Genomic DNA, 16,709 nt, shown 5'->3' on the forward strand with positions numbered 1-16,709 from the left:
GAAGTCATTCTTCCTCTCTACACCACGCTGATAAGGTCTCAACTGGAGTATTGTGTCCAGTTTTGGGTTCCACATTTCAGGAAAGATGTGGAGAAATTGGAGAAAATCCAGAGAAAAGCAACAAAAATGATTAAAGGTCTAGAAAACATGGCCTATGAGGGAAGATTGAAAAAATTGGGTTTGTTTAGTTTGGAGAAGAGAAGACTGCGAGGGGACATGATTGTTGTTACAAGGAGGAGGGAGATAAATTGTAGTTCTTAACTTCTGAGGATAGGACAAGAAGCAATGGGCTTAAATTGCAGCAAGGGCGGTTTAAGTTGGACATTAGGAAAAACTTCATGTGATCACGTTGGTACCTGGAGATGAGAGCCACAAGCTTGAACTCTTTGATCATGTGATTTTTGAATGTTTGAAGTTGGCAGTCCTGGGTTTGCACCAGTTCAGCTGCTAATCTCCATAGTTATGTCCACCACTAAACTGCAGTGTAGACAAAGTCTTAGCATGGCAATGAGTAAAACTTATCAGATACCTTCAGATTATGGGAACTGTGGCCCAGCTTTTCTCTCAGTGATCGTGACATTTTCTTTAATCATGCTTCTCCTTTTTTAAAAAGAAGCAAACACCAATCACCAGAGAATGTAGGTTGAGCAACTTCTTTCTGTGGTCAAACAAGCAGCCTTTTCAAAGGGAAGTGGGGTGGGGCAGCTGATAGATCTAGAAATTTGGCACCATAGAACTGGTCAGTGAGTCTTGGGGTTTCATTTTCAACTCTCACAAAAGGAAGAGGGTCCCTGCGATCTCCTGGAGAACCCAGATCTACCAGAGGAGAGATTCACCCACCCAGGGAACCAGGACCATGAGGATTTTCTCTGCTTTGCTCTGGATTCTTTTCCCAGGTGAGAGTGACATGATCTTTTTGTGGCTCACTAGAAATACAATGCAAGTATTGGGTTTGCCCAGGGTTTGCCAGCTTCACCAACAGAGCTTGAAAGTCTCAGCTATATTCTTGCTGTGGTTCTAACTCACCCAGGAGATGGAACTTACAAAGTGGCAGGACAAAGAGAAAGCAAGGAAAAATTCAGCTGAAAAGGAGAAGTTTTCAGAATGTTCTCAGCACGGCTGGTCAAGGAACTGACAAGAATACTTTTTAAAATGGGGGGAAATGCATTTTTAAAATGACTAAACTAAAAACTGCTGATGAAATTTTGCACAAAAACATCATCTCTGGTCTCACACAAAGCCAGGATAATTTTGGCTGAAGAGGAGAATTATTCAGAACATTATCAGCAGAGACAATTAAATAATGGAAAACCTTATTCACTAATAACTACTTGATGAAAAGATAGCCAGAATTTGTAACAAATATTATTCAAAATGAACTGTTTGACCAGCTCTGGTGATGAGCATGTGAAAATAGGATGGGATAAGGCAAACTCTTCTGAAACCCTGATAGAAGGGACACTATCAAGTATTTGATGTAATTAGTTTTCTAGGCTGTGTTTGTCTACCTAGTTGCTAATATGGCCCTTATCGTCAAAATATCTTTCAAGTGACTTTCAAAGGCTGCTTTTTTAAAATAAATAAATAATAACTGTAACAAAACTGAACCAAACAATACCAATGTAGGGCCTAATCTTAGAAACACTTCCACATGCTTAATTTTAAGAACATGATTAATCCCACTTATTTACTCTAAGCATGAGTGCCAATGGGGGTTCTGCTCTACTTAAAATGAAGCACATGGGTAAATATTTGCAGGATAGAGGGGTGGCACTTTTCTCACCCCTTGTCTAGATTAGCATTTATAGATATTATGTTAGATCAAGCTAGCTAACTCTATTTAACTAATACCTTCCAAACTGTATTTTAGAAAGTGCTAAACTAGTCAGGTTTCTATTGCTGGGATATCCCAGCATGGTGCGCATTGGAGCATCACAGTGGAGCAGAAAGGGTGGGGGAGAACCCCCCAAATATGAACCTGAAATGGCAAACCAAAACAAAATGACATTTTAGTTGGAAATGAAAAAAGAAAGTTTCATTTTGAAAAGTCAGTTTAAAACTGAACTCGTCATTTAAATGTTCCATATTCCCCCCACAGAAAATCCAAATATTGTTTCGAAACAGAATTTTTCCTGCAGCAAATGTTTCCACTGGCAAATATATTAGTTGACAATACAATTGACACCTACATTCACTCTAAGCGCCTGTGCACTGCCAGAGTGGCGCAAAGCGGCCTGCCGCCTGCGTGTAAATAAGAATCAAGTCTAATTTTGAGCCCCTTTTATAGTTAATCTGCTGAGAGCAGCCCAGCCCATGCCCCCCCGCCCATTCACCTGCTCCCACCAAGCCCCAGGGGACACGGGCAATCGCTCTTGGTCCCTTTGCATAGTTTTTAAAAGTCAGGTTTTGGGACAGGGGAACCTGGAAGCTGCAGGCTCTGACTCCCCTGTCCTCGCCCCAAAATGCTGAAGCATCGCCCACAACTCGCCCCACCCCCGGGCACGTGGGATCATCATGTCCTTGCTGGTGGCGGGCAGAAGGGCGCCCTGGGTCTCACTGTCTCTGTCCCTCGCAGGCTGCTGGGCGGTGACGGGCCCCGGGGCAGTGCGCGGCCCCGCGGGCGGGTCGGTGGCGGTGCGGTGCCGGTACCGGGCGGGCTATGAGGATTATCCGAAGTTCTGGTGCCGGGCAGGAGGAAGTTGGCGCTGTTCCGACGGGCTTCACATCGTCGAGACCGACGGGTCGGAGGCGGAGGTGACGCGGGGCAGAGTCTCCATCCGAGACAATCGCACCCAGCGCGCGTTCACCGTGACCGTGGAGAACCTGACACCGGCAGACGCCGGCACGTACCACTGCGGGGTAGTGAGGATCGGGCTCCTTGATCTCAGGGACACTGTGACACTCACCGTCTCCCCAGGTAAATCCCGGCGCTGCCCCCTGGCAGTGTCGGGGCTGCTGGGCTCGGGGCAGGGCCGGGGGGCGCTGGGCGGGGAAGGGGGCGGGTGTCGAGACCGGCAGATCTGCTGTAACCTGGGCGGGGCCCGGCCCGGGGCTGCGAGGGGCCGGAGGGCGGGGGCTGCACCGGACCGGCCATCGAGCCCCTCCGCGGCTCCCCGCAGCGCCCTTTGCCCAGCGCGCCCGGCCCCTGCCCAGCCCCGCCGCAACACTAATCACCCCGGTACTGAGACCCCCAGGCTCAGCCCCGCTCCTCAGTGGCTGCCAGGCCCTCTCACTGGACACTCACAGGAAAGTTATTGTTTGCTGGCTCCAAAGAGACAGAACACGTGCCAGCCTGTTAGTTTAGCTGAGGACTTCACCTCTCAGTTTGACACACAGCCCTTATTTGTAATAAAACCAGAGTAGCTTTGTGAACAAAGAGCAGATATGCAGGCGATATAAGGAAGAACAGAAGACACAAGTCACACAAAACAAAAACACGCTTTCTAGTGACTGAAACTTAACTCAGCAAGTTGCAATCTTGGTCTAAGCAGGTTTCTCACCTATAGTCAGTTCCCAGAGACATCAGCCCCCTTGGCTGAAGGATCCACCTTTGTCCCATTACCAGAGCTCTGGCCTCTTGTGTCCCATGAGTGATGGATGCCAAAATGGCTTTCTGCTTCTATTTCCCAAAGTCTATAGACTCTGTTTCAAGTGGTAGGAAGGCATCCTGTGGGTGCAGGCTCCATCCACACTCATGATAGTTAAGCTGTTTCCACCCTCTGCCCCCAAGCAGCCCCTCATTAAACTTGACAGTGTATTGTTTACCTTATATGTAGATGTACTTTCCATTGTCCTCTGAGGTATCACCTAGCTTAGTTCAGATTGGAGATACAAATGACATTCCTTTGTCTGGGACAGGCTGGGTTTATGCACAGCTTGCAAACCACTTTTGAAGAACATATTTTCCAGCACACGTCTATAGTTCTTTATACACTGACCATACCTCCAGCGTGCAAGAATATTAACGAGCAGCTTGTTACCAGTTTGCATAGGATACCATATATGACACCGGTCAGAGACAGATTCTAGCAACAGTGTGTTGGGGCAATGAGTGTGTCGTGCCTGACATGAATTATGGCCTGGGGTGCCCTGTGCCAGATGGCATTGAGGGGCTCCCTGGGTCACAAGTGGCTCTTTTCTTGTCTGGAACAAGTGCCTGTATCTGGTGAATAGAGGGGGTCTTATCCAGACATGAACTATCCAACTCTGCTAATCTTCTGTCACCCCCTTCACAACCTTGAGAAATTCCCACTTGTTTCCTAGATTTTCCCACACAATTGTCTGATTTCCCCCACCCCACCCCACCCCCCATGCAGGAGAAGGAATTAATGCTGGAGGATGCAGCCTCCCATTACATCTGCCAGTTCTTACTTGGGCAAAACTCCCATTGAAATTCATGCAGAGTCTGCCTGAGTGAGGACTGTGGAATCAAATGAACAGTTAGACCCAGGATCAAGACAGGCCCAGAGAGGTGGGACGGAGGTGAGATAAGTGAGTAGTTTTAAATGTCACTGAATTGCAAAGATTTGTGCAAAGTAAGGGGGGTAAAAAGAGACTTTGCTATGAATGACAGGGTCATTATTCATAAATATTTGGCCGCCTCTTGGATACTTATGACAAAAGTCATCAGTCCTAAAAAAGTGTCATGACTTTTAGCAGAGATGCTTGTTAGTCCCAAAAGTCACATTTTACAGGAATTCTTCACTATTTGTTATTAGCTAGTCTCACACTGAAAATCGTTAAAGTCATCCACTGGGAAGGTAGGGCTGAGATATTCCTGAGCTCTGTGTTAGGTAGGTTATAAAATAGAGGTGGCCATTCAGCCCTACAGCGATCAGTGCAATCTCCACCAGTGCGTGTCCGAATGGAGTGGAGAAGAACATGGACTGAGATGTAGGTGCAGAGGGAAAGGGTGGAGAAGCCAGGGCCTGTCAGCAGGAATTTCCTTTCACCATAGTATCTTTTCCCTCAGTGAAAGCTTCTCTGGTTTTCCACTGCTAACCCTATTCCATGAGCAGTGGCTGAGAAATGGACCATAATAAAATACTCCAGAGCTCCAAGATACAGCAACGAGGAGACAAGAGACAGCAACATCATCAGGAGAACAAGGGGATAGCCAAAGCATTTTAAAGGCAACAAATCTATGTCTGATAAGAGGGGAATGTAGTCTCCAGAATACATAATTAACCCGTGGAACTCACTGCCACAAGATATTGAGGTTGAGAGTCTAGCAGGATTCAACCTTCTTATGGATAATTCAGCCATCCAGTCACCCTGGCTAAGGACAGAATTATGTCCCGGGGCTTCAAAGCTTAGAATCAGCCATGAAGTGACGGGAGTTAGGAGGAAGCTGCCCGTGTGGTTATGTTATTTCAAAATGGTCCATAATGGGGTTTCTTGCACCTTTTTCTGAAGCATCTGGTATTGGCCACTGTCACACAGGCTCCCTGGCTAGATGGACAGTTTATTTGACTCAGTGTGATGATTCCCATGTTCCTATCTAGATGGATGTGTCAATGGAGTGGGGAAGAATATGGCCGGAGATGGAGGTACAGAGGGAAGGGGAGGAGAAGCCAGGGCCTATCTGCTCACTTGTTGGCCAATAATGCAGGATGAGGCATTTAAACACCATGTGCTCATGTCAGAATAGTTCTGTCTCATTTCCTACCTCTGCTGCCACCAGTGATCCTCGCAGAGGAAGCCAAGTCTTGCTCACGCTCCCCAGTCCCTCAATATTGTTGAGGTTCCCCCCAAACCTCTTCCATTTAGCTCCCCAAGAACTCAGTCAGACTCCTGTCTCGTCCCTCAGGTTCCTTTATTTGGCATACAGCAAAGCTACATTATCGCATTGGTTTCAGAGTAAGAGCCGTGTTAGTCTGTATCCGCAAAAAGAACAGGAGCACTTGTGACACCTTAGAGACTAACAAATTCATTTGGGCATAAGCTTTCATGGACTACAGCCTACTTCATAGGATGCCTAGAATGGAACATATAGTGAGGAGATATATATACACCTACAGAGAGCATGAAAAGGTGGGAGTTGTCCTACCAACTCTAAGAGGCTAATTAAGTAAGAAAAAACTTTTGTAGCCATTACAAACATTGAATCTATTTCCCCATGTTAAGTATTCTCACACCTCTTATCCAACTGTCTGTAATGGGCTATCTTGATTATCACTACAAAAGTTTTTTCTCTTACTTAATTAGCCTCTTACAGTTGGTAGGACAACTCCCACTTTTTCATGCTCTCTGTATGTGTCTATATCTCTCCATTATGTCACTGGGGGCCATCAGCAGTTGAAGTAGGATACAGAATTACAACTACTGTGTTAAAACACGACCACACCGCCTTTCTCCGCTACAATGGCCTAGCTAGTACACACGTCAAGGAGCTTTAATAGCCCAGCCACCATGAAGGCAGGTGCCAGCTCGAACAGGAAATCAACGAACAAGGGCTTGGTAATACAGCTCTGTCTCCTTTCATTTGCAGCTGTTCCTACCTCACCACTGATGACACCAGAAAAGGACCTGACTGTTGCCACCTCCCCATGGACTGTTCCTGAAGTAGATGTTCTTGTCAGGTGAGTGCCCAAACTCACTCTAGAGGCACTGTGAGGTCTCCTTTCACCAACTCTAGGGCAGGTTCGGGGTTTCTACACTGTGCTCGAAGTCCAGGCTACAATCCCTACAGAGGCCAAGGCTTTAAGTCAAACTCACGCAGCACAGAGGATTCCAGAACTCTCAGGTCTCTGCACACCAGAGGCATTGAAGAAAAGGATTTTTAGCTGAGTTCACAAGTTGAGACAGAGGCATTTATCAGCTAAGTCAGAGCCAGACAGTCCTGCTGTTCTACAGGCCTTCCTGTCCTGCAAACTATTTTCTGCCCTGGAAGGTCAATTCCATTGCATTATACTGTATTAAACCTGCACTTGCAAACAAAAAGAAAGCAAAAAACACCCCCACACGCTCACCACTCTTCCAGTCTGACATGGTCCAATTTTAAAGCACTTGCACTGCATTTCCCCTCACATCTGACCTGCAGGATCCTTGCTATTCTATTGGGCTTTCCAGTCAGGCAGGGAGATATACTGTACATGTCAATCACATGACAGAATAGCTGATATTTTCATCTTGAAGTTGTTGTCCATTGTTTCCTTCACACTGCGGCAGAAGCAGTTTACAAACCCCAGCTCTGGAAGGGGTTTGTGATATTAAAAAAAATTTAATTACAGAATTTAATCAGAAAAGCCAAAAATTCACGGCAAAAGATGCAGTGCGTGCAAGTCTCTAATCAAATAACAACATCTAGCACTTTTCTTCCACAGATTTCCAAGCACTTTCCAAAGGAGGTCAATATCATTAACACCATTTTCTAGATGGGGAAACTGAGGCACAAGAGGTGACATGACTTGCTCAGGGTCACCCAGCAGGCCAGAGCCAGGTATAGAACGCAGGTCTTTTGAGGATGATGCCAGTGCTCTAACCCTAGGTAACACTGCCATCTCTAAACAGAACAGGGGTCTTACCCTTACTCAGCTGAAAATAGGCTGACAGTTTTAACCTGATCATTTAATTAAGTCAATTTAATTAATAAAGAAAGAGTTTGTTTTTAAAATGCCAACCACCGTGGCCCTGTTAGGGTCACTACAATCGCACTCACTGCTGTCGCACTCTGTAGGTTTTTGCTGAGCTCAGACCTTTGTTAGGCTCTATGCTGAGGCCAGCAAACTCATGTGTCTGGTCACCTGGGCCTAGATCCTCAGATGCATTTAGGTGCTTAACACTCATTGAGGTCAGGGGGCATTACACATCTAAATGTCTTTAAAGACCTAGGCCCTAGCACACGTTTAAACCCAGCTGTGCAGAGAGGAAAGCTGGAACTGCTTTAGATTGCCAAATTTTCCTTTACAGAATGGTTTCTGTTTATTCAGTTTGATGCTGAATTCCAGCATCACAAGGTGTCAGACTCAGTTCTGCAACTGACTCAATGTGCTTCTTTGATGCAAGTCACTGTACTTGTGCCTCAGTTTCCCAGCTGTAAAAAACAGATAGGGGTTGGCTAATACTTACCCAGCCCTTCCAACAACTTGAGAGGGGAGCAAGAGCTACATCTAATCTTTATATAATAAAGTCTGACCATTAAGAGTAGAAACAAACATTCTCTTCTCCTTTGCCTAGTACACCAAACCTCGCCCTCTACATCCTGATCCCATCCATCCTGCTGGTTCTGCTTTTGATTTTGTTCATTGCTGTTAAGTTTAGAAGAGCATCGCAGAGAAGGAGCCAAGGTAAAAATTCTCTGATCAATTTTGCTACTAAGTGTCACTTCATTCTCCAGATGGTGCAGCCCAATTATTTTGCTTCCTTCCTAAGTACCATACTGTCCCGGTCACCAAAATAACAGCACAAGACAGACACTCTCTAAATTCCCACATACTTAGTCAATTACTCCATGCAGCAGGTCACGTGGCCCTACAAACTGGCAGATCTCCACGGCACACCCAGCCCCAGCCACAGCGATGGAGCAGGTACCTAGCTCAGGCTCAGTACAGCAACTGGCTAGTTCAAAAGCAAACAAGTCAGTTGTTTTTGACCAAGGAGAAATCAGTTGTTTAAATAAGATTCATTAACACTCAGCAAAATAAATTCCCCTTAATTACCTGCTCCTAAGAACTGCTCCTCCGGCCTGTAGTGATTCCCAGCTTTTCCTGCAAAGCTATCGACCCACAAGCCCCATGCTGCCTCAGGTTCTGGGAATCCTGTGACTTTCCATCTGCTGCAGCTGGGCTTGCCAGGTTCTGAGGGGTACTAATAACACAATCATAGAACTGGAAGGGACCTTGAGAGGTCATCTAGTCCAGTCCCCTGCACTCATGGCAGGACTAAGTATTATCTAGACCATCCCTTATTATACAGAGATATACCTATCTCATAGAGCTTTAAGGAACCCCCAAAGGTCATTGAATCCAGCCCCCTGTCTTCACTAGCAGGACTAAGTACTGATTTTGCCCCAGATCCCTCAGTGGCCCCCTCAAGAATTGAACTCACAACACTGATTTTAGCAGGCCAAAGCTCAAACCACTGAGCTATCCCTCCCCCACAACAGGGGCTTGTCTAACCTGCTTTTAAAAATCTCCCATGATGGAGATGCCACAACCTCCCTAGGCATTTTTTTCCAGTGCTTAACCACTCTGATAGTTAGGAAGTTTTTCCTAATGTCCAACCTAAACCTCCCTTGCTGCAATTTAAGCCCATTGCTTCTTGCTCCGTCCTCAGAGGTTAAGAACAAAAAATTTTCTTCCTCCTCCTTGTAACAACCTTTTACATACTTGAAAACTGTTATCATGTCCCTCTCAGTCTTCTCTTATACAGACTAAAGAAACCCAATTTTTCAATCTTCCCTCATAGGTCATGTTTTCTAGACCTTTAAGCATTTTGTCGCTCTTCTCTGGACTCTCTCCAATTTGTCCACATGATCATCCTTCCTCAAATGTGGCGTCAAGAACTGGACACAATATTCCAGTCGAGGCCTAATAAGCACAGAGTAGAGCAAAAGAATTACTTCTCGTGTCTTGCTTACAACACTCCTGCTAATACATCCCAGAATGATGTTTGCTTTTTTTGCAACAGCGTTACAGTGTTGACTCATATTTAGGTTGTGGTGCGCTATGACCCTCAGATCCCTTTCCGCAGTACGCCTTCCTAGACAGTCATTTCCCATTTTGTATGTGTGCAACTGATCCTTCCTTCCTAAATGGAGTACTCTGCATTTGTCCTTATTGAATTTCATCCTGCTTACTTCAGACCATTTCTCCAGTTTGTCCAGATCATTTTGAATTTTAATCCTATCCTCCAAAGCACTTGAAGCCCCTCCCAGCTTGGTATCATCCTCAAACTTTATGTGTACTCTCTATGCCATTATCTAAATCATTGATGGAGATATTCAACAGAACCAGACCCAGAACTGATCCCTGTGGGACCCCACTCATTATGCCCTTCCAGCATGACTGTGAACCACTGATAACTACTCTCTGGGAACAGTTTTAAAATCAGTTTTGCACCCACCTCAGAGTAGCTCCATCTACATTGCATTTCCCTAGTTTGTTTATGAGAAGGTCATGTGAGACTGTATCAAAACCTTTACTAAAGTCAAGATATACCACATCTACTGCTTTCCCCACACACAAGTCTTGTTTCCCTGTCAAAGAAAGTTATCAGGTTGGTTTGACATGATTTGTTTGACAAATCCATGCTGACTTGTACTTATCACCTCATTATCTTCTAGATGTTTGCTAACTGATTGCTTAATTATTTGCTCCATTATCTTTCCGGGTTCAGAAGTTAAGATGACTGCCTGTAATTCTCTGGATTGTCCTTATTTCCCTTTTTATAGATTGGCATGAAATTTGCCCTTTTCCAGTCTTCTGGAATCTCTCCCGTCTTCCATGACTTTTCAAAGATAATTGCTAATGACTCAGATAGCTCCTCAGTCAGCTCCTTGAGTATTCTCTGATGCCTTTCATCAGGCCTTGGTGATCTGAAATCATTTAATTTGTCTAGTAATTTTTAACTTGTTCTTTTCCCATTTTAGTCTTTTATGATCATACCTCATTTTCACTGGCATTCACTGGTAGACATCCAATCAGCACTAACCTTCTTGGTGAAAACGGAAACAAAGAAGTCATTAAACACCTCTGCCATTTCTACATTTTCCACAATGATTTATTCATTTCAGTTTAAGAGTGGCTTATATGGATTTAGTTTAAGCCAGTTTCGTATTCACTTAAGCTAAACTGAAGCAAGTCGTTCTCATACTGAAATACAAGTCTACCCAGAGTTCTGCCCTGGTTTATCTAAATCAGGTTTTGAACTGATTTAATTTAAACCGGAGCAATTTTTGCATGTGAATGAAGCCTAGAAGACCACATTTTATTGGACAATGCTAATCTTCCCTCTCAGCTTCAGCTGAGCTGCAGCCACACTGCACTGTTAGCCCCCTATGTGGGGGTACAGCACAGGGTTCTCTTATTTTCTAATTCTGAGACAAGATCAGCAGGAACGCTGCAGCAGCCAGTTAGAGACAGAGAAATGTTATTGACCTTTCACAAACCCCCATCTGTAGCTCTCTGTCTCTCTCTCATTTGCATGCTGCATGAAAGAGGAATTCTCAAAGCAGAAAGGTCCAGATCCTCAAAGGGATTTAGCTTTCTAACAAATTAGGAGCCTAAATAACTTCAAGACTCTGGGCCAAACTGCTAATCCTTAAAGGGAAACAGTCCCCAGAGAGTTGGAGAGCTCTAAAAAGACACTGGGGATGTCTCTCCTTGCCAGACACATCCACAGAGCCCTAACCTCATGGTGTTGGTGATGAGAGGCTTCCTGAGCCATGGGAGCGGGAGTGTAGCCCACCAAGGAGCTGACGCTACCACCTTCCCTGGGTGCTGCAAAGCACTATGGATCTGTGCACCACTTGCAGAGCTGATCCAGAGGGCTGGGTCTGTGTTTGTCCTCAAAAGCTGACCTGGTTCATTTAGATCTAAAAAGCTGGGTCCACGTGACACAGGACGGTCCCCCAGTGAGTTACATACACACACAGTCCAGTGATTGACAAATTCCTTTTCAAAAGCTCCCAGATGGAGACTGTAGTAATACTCGGTCCTCGGAAGGCTTTGCTTCCCTGACATTGCATCTAGGGTGCAGGATACTACCACGGCAAGTGCCTTAGAAAGGCCTAGCCATAAATAAAAATAGCTTTACAGCAGCTTGATACATTTCCTGTTTCTGATTCTTTCAGCCCTTGAGGACACACCAGGACAAAAGGATAAGAACGTCTATCTCTGTAACACGGTAAGATAGGCTCTCGGGTAGGTGGTGATGAGCACAGTACAATAACTTATACAGGACAGACTAGTGGATTGTTTAGAGTATTTCACACATTACTGAACCCCTGAAAAGGTGACACACCATTACCATTCACTTAGTGCTACTAGAATCCGTCCTAGGAAAGGTACAATGTCATAGGCTAGAGTCAATCTACACTAGCACAGAAGGTGTCTCCCTCCCTCTAGTGGCTGGTTCACATAAGAAGTTAAGCATGTTCTCTCACTACCAGCCACAGGAGTTACTGTTGTATCTCAGCGTGACACTTCCCAGCAGTACCCAGGATTGTGGGGGCACCTCGCTACCCCCTGCCCTTAGCATGATGAAGCCCTGTCTGTGCTGTCCTGAGGCAGCTCCCCAATCCACCAGCCACAGGCAACACAATCCCTCCCCTCTAGGCCCCACAGGCCTCGCTATTCTGCTACAGGTTAGCGGTAGGTACACCCCAAACCTTGAACCCTCCAAGCATCTTTCTGGAGCATCCAGCCCCTGATTCGCTGGAGACTCGCGCTCACAGATTTGCCACTTCCAAAGAACACCCCACCCCAGCTGGCCAGTTCCACCTCAGGTCACCGCTCCACTGAATAAACAACACTTAGAGACGTTTAGTTACCAAAGCAGAGAAATTCAAAGAACAGCAAATGGAGGCATACAAGGGTTAGCCCGGGCTCGACCCCCTCCGGCGCGGTGGGGAGCCACACTGCCTCACTACAGCAGGTATTGGAAACAAACGGTTACATATAAACCAAAATCCTAACGCATTCTACAGCCTAGACTTAATGAACAAGCTACTCTCATGTCTCGTAGAGTGTTGCTCACCCTAAATCTGTCCAGCACCTTACACCCAGGTTGGCTGTGTTCCCCTTTCATGAGACAAGTGCGCTGTCAGTTTGCCTCCCAGGTGAAGGATCCAGTGTGTCACTTTGTACTCCAAGGGACAATCTTTTGTCTTTATTCATAAACAGGACACTCCTCTGTCCCCGGCTGTTTGTTTATTCCTATAGATTTCCTTGCTTGTAGACTTCACAGTCTCTCAGTCCTCCCCAGCTCTGGGTGTAAATAGGCACACAGTGTGCAGCATACGATACACAATATCCAAATGGACAGACAAGGAGATAGGTGTCTATTACCTCCTGCCTGCAAGAAACATCTCCGAGGTGTGTCACCTGCTGGTGACCTGCCTTAATTCCAAGCCCTTAAGAACATAATTTCTGTATAGATACATAACTCCTTAAATATTATCCACACGCACATTTTGCAATGATTGAGGACCAATGGGCAACTGCTGTTCGGCAGAGATGTCACATGCCATCCGTCAGTGAACTATCTTGCATATATCTGACCCAGGGGATCCTTGTAAACCCTCTGCACCCCCGGTGCCCTCTGGAAGTTGGCACCAGAGTTCCTTGGGTCACACTCACCTCACAGAGACTTGTGCTTTTAGCAGGAAATTCCCAGCCCTGCTGATTAACCGGTGGGAAGGGGGAGGGGTCATTATTTAGACTCAGACAGAAAGGACGCCATTTTTAACATGGCTGCAGCTTAGGGCAGTACAGGGAAGGAGTCACTTCCTGCCAACTCCACCCCTCTAGCTCCTTAGTGTGGCATTTTGGTAAGAGGGGTCCCTTGGAGTTTCCTGTTTGCTCTGAGCACCTCCCATGTCTGTTCCAGAATCCTGGGCACAAGCCTCCCTTCAGTGCATCAGATCCTGCTGCCACGAGCCAGATGGCAATCTATATGAACGAGCAGCAACTGCCCAGCTCAGCTGATCCGGCGTCCATCTATGAAAACATGATCCCGCAGAAGAGTCAGGTAGGAAGGAAACCCAGTGACAGCACAATGCTGCTGGAGGGTCTACTCCCCCGTTCTGAGACTCCCTCACCTCCAGGCCTGGGGGACACTCTTCCAAAAGGGAATCTGCTTCAGTTCAGGGGCAAAACCTTCCCTCTTCCTCTTTCTTACCAATAACCAGCCCCGTTCAATAGCAGCAACTCGTGAACCCTTCAGCCAGGCACAACCTAATTAAAGCCAGGGGTCACTTGGAGGAATCAGCTGTGGTTTGCAAGGTTCTGGTCTTCTGCCTGGGCCTGCTCCAAGTTACTCCATCTCCTCTTCTTGTCGTTTCTTCTCTCTGATTCATGGTGTCCTTATTTCAGGTTTCAGGACAGAGAAAAGCAGTTTTTTCTGGCCCACAGGACTGCTCAGCCACAGATCAGCAGGACATCTACATCACTATGTGCCTAAACACACCCATCCCCCCATGATGTGTCATCAAGCAAAGTATGGGAGAAAAGCTGCAGGCTGAAGCCCTTCCTACTCACAGGATATTTAGCAGCTTGTCCTTATTTTTCTACTGTCCCATGAAACCTTCCGGACTGGCATTCCCTCTGCCCTCCTTCTGCTGAGCAATCTGCCAGTGGCAAGATGTGGTGGGGAGGTCCCACTTCCAGCACGACTGTCTTCAGAAATGTACTGGGGGCCAACAGCTACTGCAAAGTGCTTCTCCTTTCCTGGACATCAGCTTGAAACTGCACAAAGTCTTGATGGCTCCGGTTCCTGAAGGGCTGGAGGTTTTCCTCTGGCGCTCGTTGTGGCATCTCTCTGCTCCAGCACCACATAATTGCTCATAAAACTTACTTGGTGCAAAGGAGCTTGGTTCTGGGGTCAGAACCTCAGGATGATGAGGCAACTCTTTGGCTGGAGGTGATATGGGGAACAGGGCCTCAGGGAGGGTGTGGAAATAACAATGGGAAGACGAGGCAGAAGGAAACAGCTTTGTCCTTCATTTCCCTAGTCAGCGTGGAGTTAATTGTGATGGAATCTTTTTACAGCAATCCCATGTTAGCACAGTGGCTTAGAACAAGAAGGGCACATGGATTCCCCCATTTGATATAGGTTATAGTGAAAAGATTGAGAGCCCATTTCCAGAAGTTCTTTTTGGACATCTTCATCTTTGATCCTAAATACCCCGTGGGACACATGTAAAGAATTTGGACACAAGACCAATATCATTCTGGAGTGTAGGAACAGAAGTGTTGTATGAAAGACACGAGAGATAATGGTCTCACTCTAGCCTCATCTCCACCATGTGCACCACTAGGGTTCCTCATACTATCCAACCCCTAGCACCTCCAGTAACCCCACGTTGAGTCATGATGCTGGAGTGGCTGGGAGTGGGGAATTGGCTCCTTCTCTCTATTTTGCCCACAGGAGCTCCACTCTTCTTTAAACTCTGCCACCCAACACCTCCATGATAACCCCCCTGCTGCACAGCTCCCACCAGATCCGCTCGGCTGCCCCAATATTACCAGCTCTCATGGTTTTAGTGCAAGTCTCACAACGTTCGCTGCTTTGTTTAAAGCCCCAACTTCTGGATTCTTGGGATAATGGGAGAATCTCAGCTTTCTTGAGATGATGGGAGAATCTCAGCTTTCCTTAGAAAAGAAACAATATGTTTCCAGCCCACCCCACAGCAGAGAAAAAATTGAAGAGGTGACCCAAGTGCACCCTTAAGTTTCAAAAAGTGGAAGATTAAAAAAAGAACCCAAAAGGCATCTTGAAATGAACAAAACTCTTGAGATTTTAAAACCAATCTCATGGTTGCTGAGGCCCTACTCATGATTTTTAAATGCTTGAGGGGGAGGGACAATATCAGTGCTGCCATATAGAAATAGTTAGTGATGTAGACACACAGACAGCTGAAGCCTCAGCTGGTATGTCTACACCAGTGGTTCTCAACCTATTTACCATTGTGGGCGGCATATTCAGCTCTCTGTATGTTATGTGAGCCACATCCACACAATATATATACTACCTGTATGGCCCTGAGGATCAGGGGCGGGCAGGCCTCCACGGGGGGGGTGGGGGTGGGGCTGGCTTGGGGGGCAGAGGGGAACCACTCCCCAGCACTCACTGGCAGCACGGCTGGGGCAGGGGCTTTGGGGTAGGGGTGGAGTGGGGGCGGGGCTGGTGTGGAGCAGGGGCAGGGGCTTTGTGGAAGGAGTGGAGAGGGGGGCGGGGCTGGTGCGGAGCAGGGGCAGGAAGAGGTGGGGCTTGGGCTGGAGCAGCTGCGTACTTTGCCTATGGGTCGGGACGGCCCTGCTGAGGATGTCAGACGGGCCACAGCTGTGTGCTGAGTGGGCCAAAAGCGGCCTGTGGGCCACGGGTGGAGAACCACTGGTCTCCAATGCAATTAAAAACCTGTGGCTGGCCTGTGCCAGCTGACTGGGGCTCGCAGGGCTCAGGCTAAGGGTGTGTTTAGCTGCACTGTAGGTGTTCAGGCTGGGGCTGGAGCCGGAGCCAGGGTTCCAGGACCCTGCAAGGTGAGAGGATCCCAGAGCTCAGGCTGCAGCATGAGCCCGCGTGTCTATACTGCAGTTACACAGCCCCGTAGCTGCGCTCCTTAGCCTGGGTCACCAAGCACAGGCCAGCTGGGTGAACTTGTATTTTTGCGCCCTTTGAGTTGAAGTATGTAGTAGTGTTAGTGAACATGTCAGAAATAAAGCTGCAATCTCAAAAGTTTTTATAATTTACTAAAAAATAACAAAAGAGGAAATGACAAAAATTGATTCAATTGCATTCCATTGTATTCAAATAATGAACTATGTAAGTCATAAAAATAACACTATAGCTAAGAGACACATAAACTAAACATTAAACTAATGAACAACAAATAAAATATTTTGTTCACCAAGAGTCTAAGATTCAGAAGGCAAAACCCTGCGTGCCTTTGCTGCTGGCAAACTCTGATATTGCTGGGGACAGGTCTATATTTTGAGCCACAGCACTCTCGATAGACAGGGTGGCCAGTGAAGATAGCCTGTCATCTC

General features: G+C 46.6%; 1 protein-coding gene across 1 annotated transcript; it reads left to right on the top strand.

Annotated features, from left to right (window-relative positions):
• The first annotated feature begins 721 nt into the window (after positions 1–721).
• Positions 722–15,709, top strand: LOC120383330 (CMRF35-like molecule 7). Its single transcript, XM_039501319.1, has 7 exons — positions 722–896; positions 2,576–2,917; positions 6,521–6,581; positions 8,179–8,288; positions 11,795–11,847; positions 13,552–13,692; positions 14,037–15,709. Exons 1-7 carry the CDS (start codon positions 857–859, stop codon positions 14,142–14,144), a joined length of 855 nt encoding a protein of 284 aa, XP_039357253.1. The 5' UTR covers positions 722–856; the 3' UTR covers positions 14,145–15,709.
• Positions 15,710–16,709: the final 1,000 nt, after the last annotated feature.

The sequence above is a fragment of the Mauremys reevesii genome, linkage group 15, assembly GCF_016161935.1.
Source record: "Mauremys reevesii isolate NIE-2019 linkage group 15, ASM1616193v1, whole genome shotgun sequence".
In the NCBI taxonomy this organism is placed as follows: domain Eukaryota; kingdom Metazoa; phylum Chordata; order Testudines; family Geoemydidae; genus Mauremys; species Mauremys reevesii.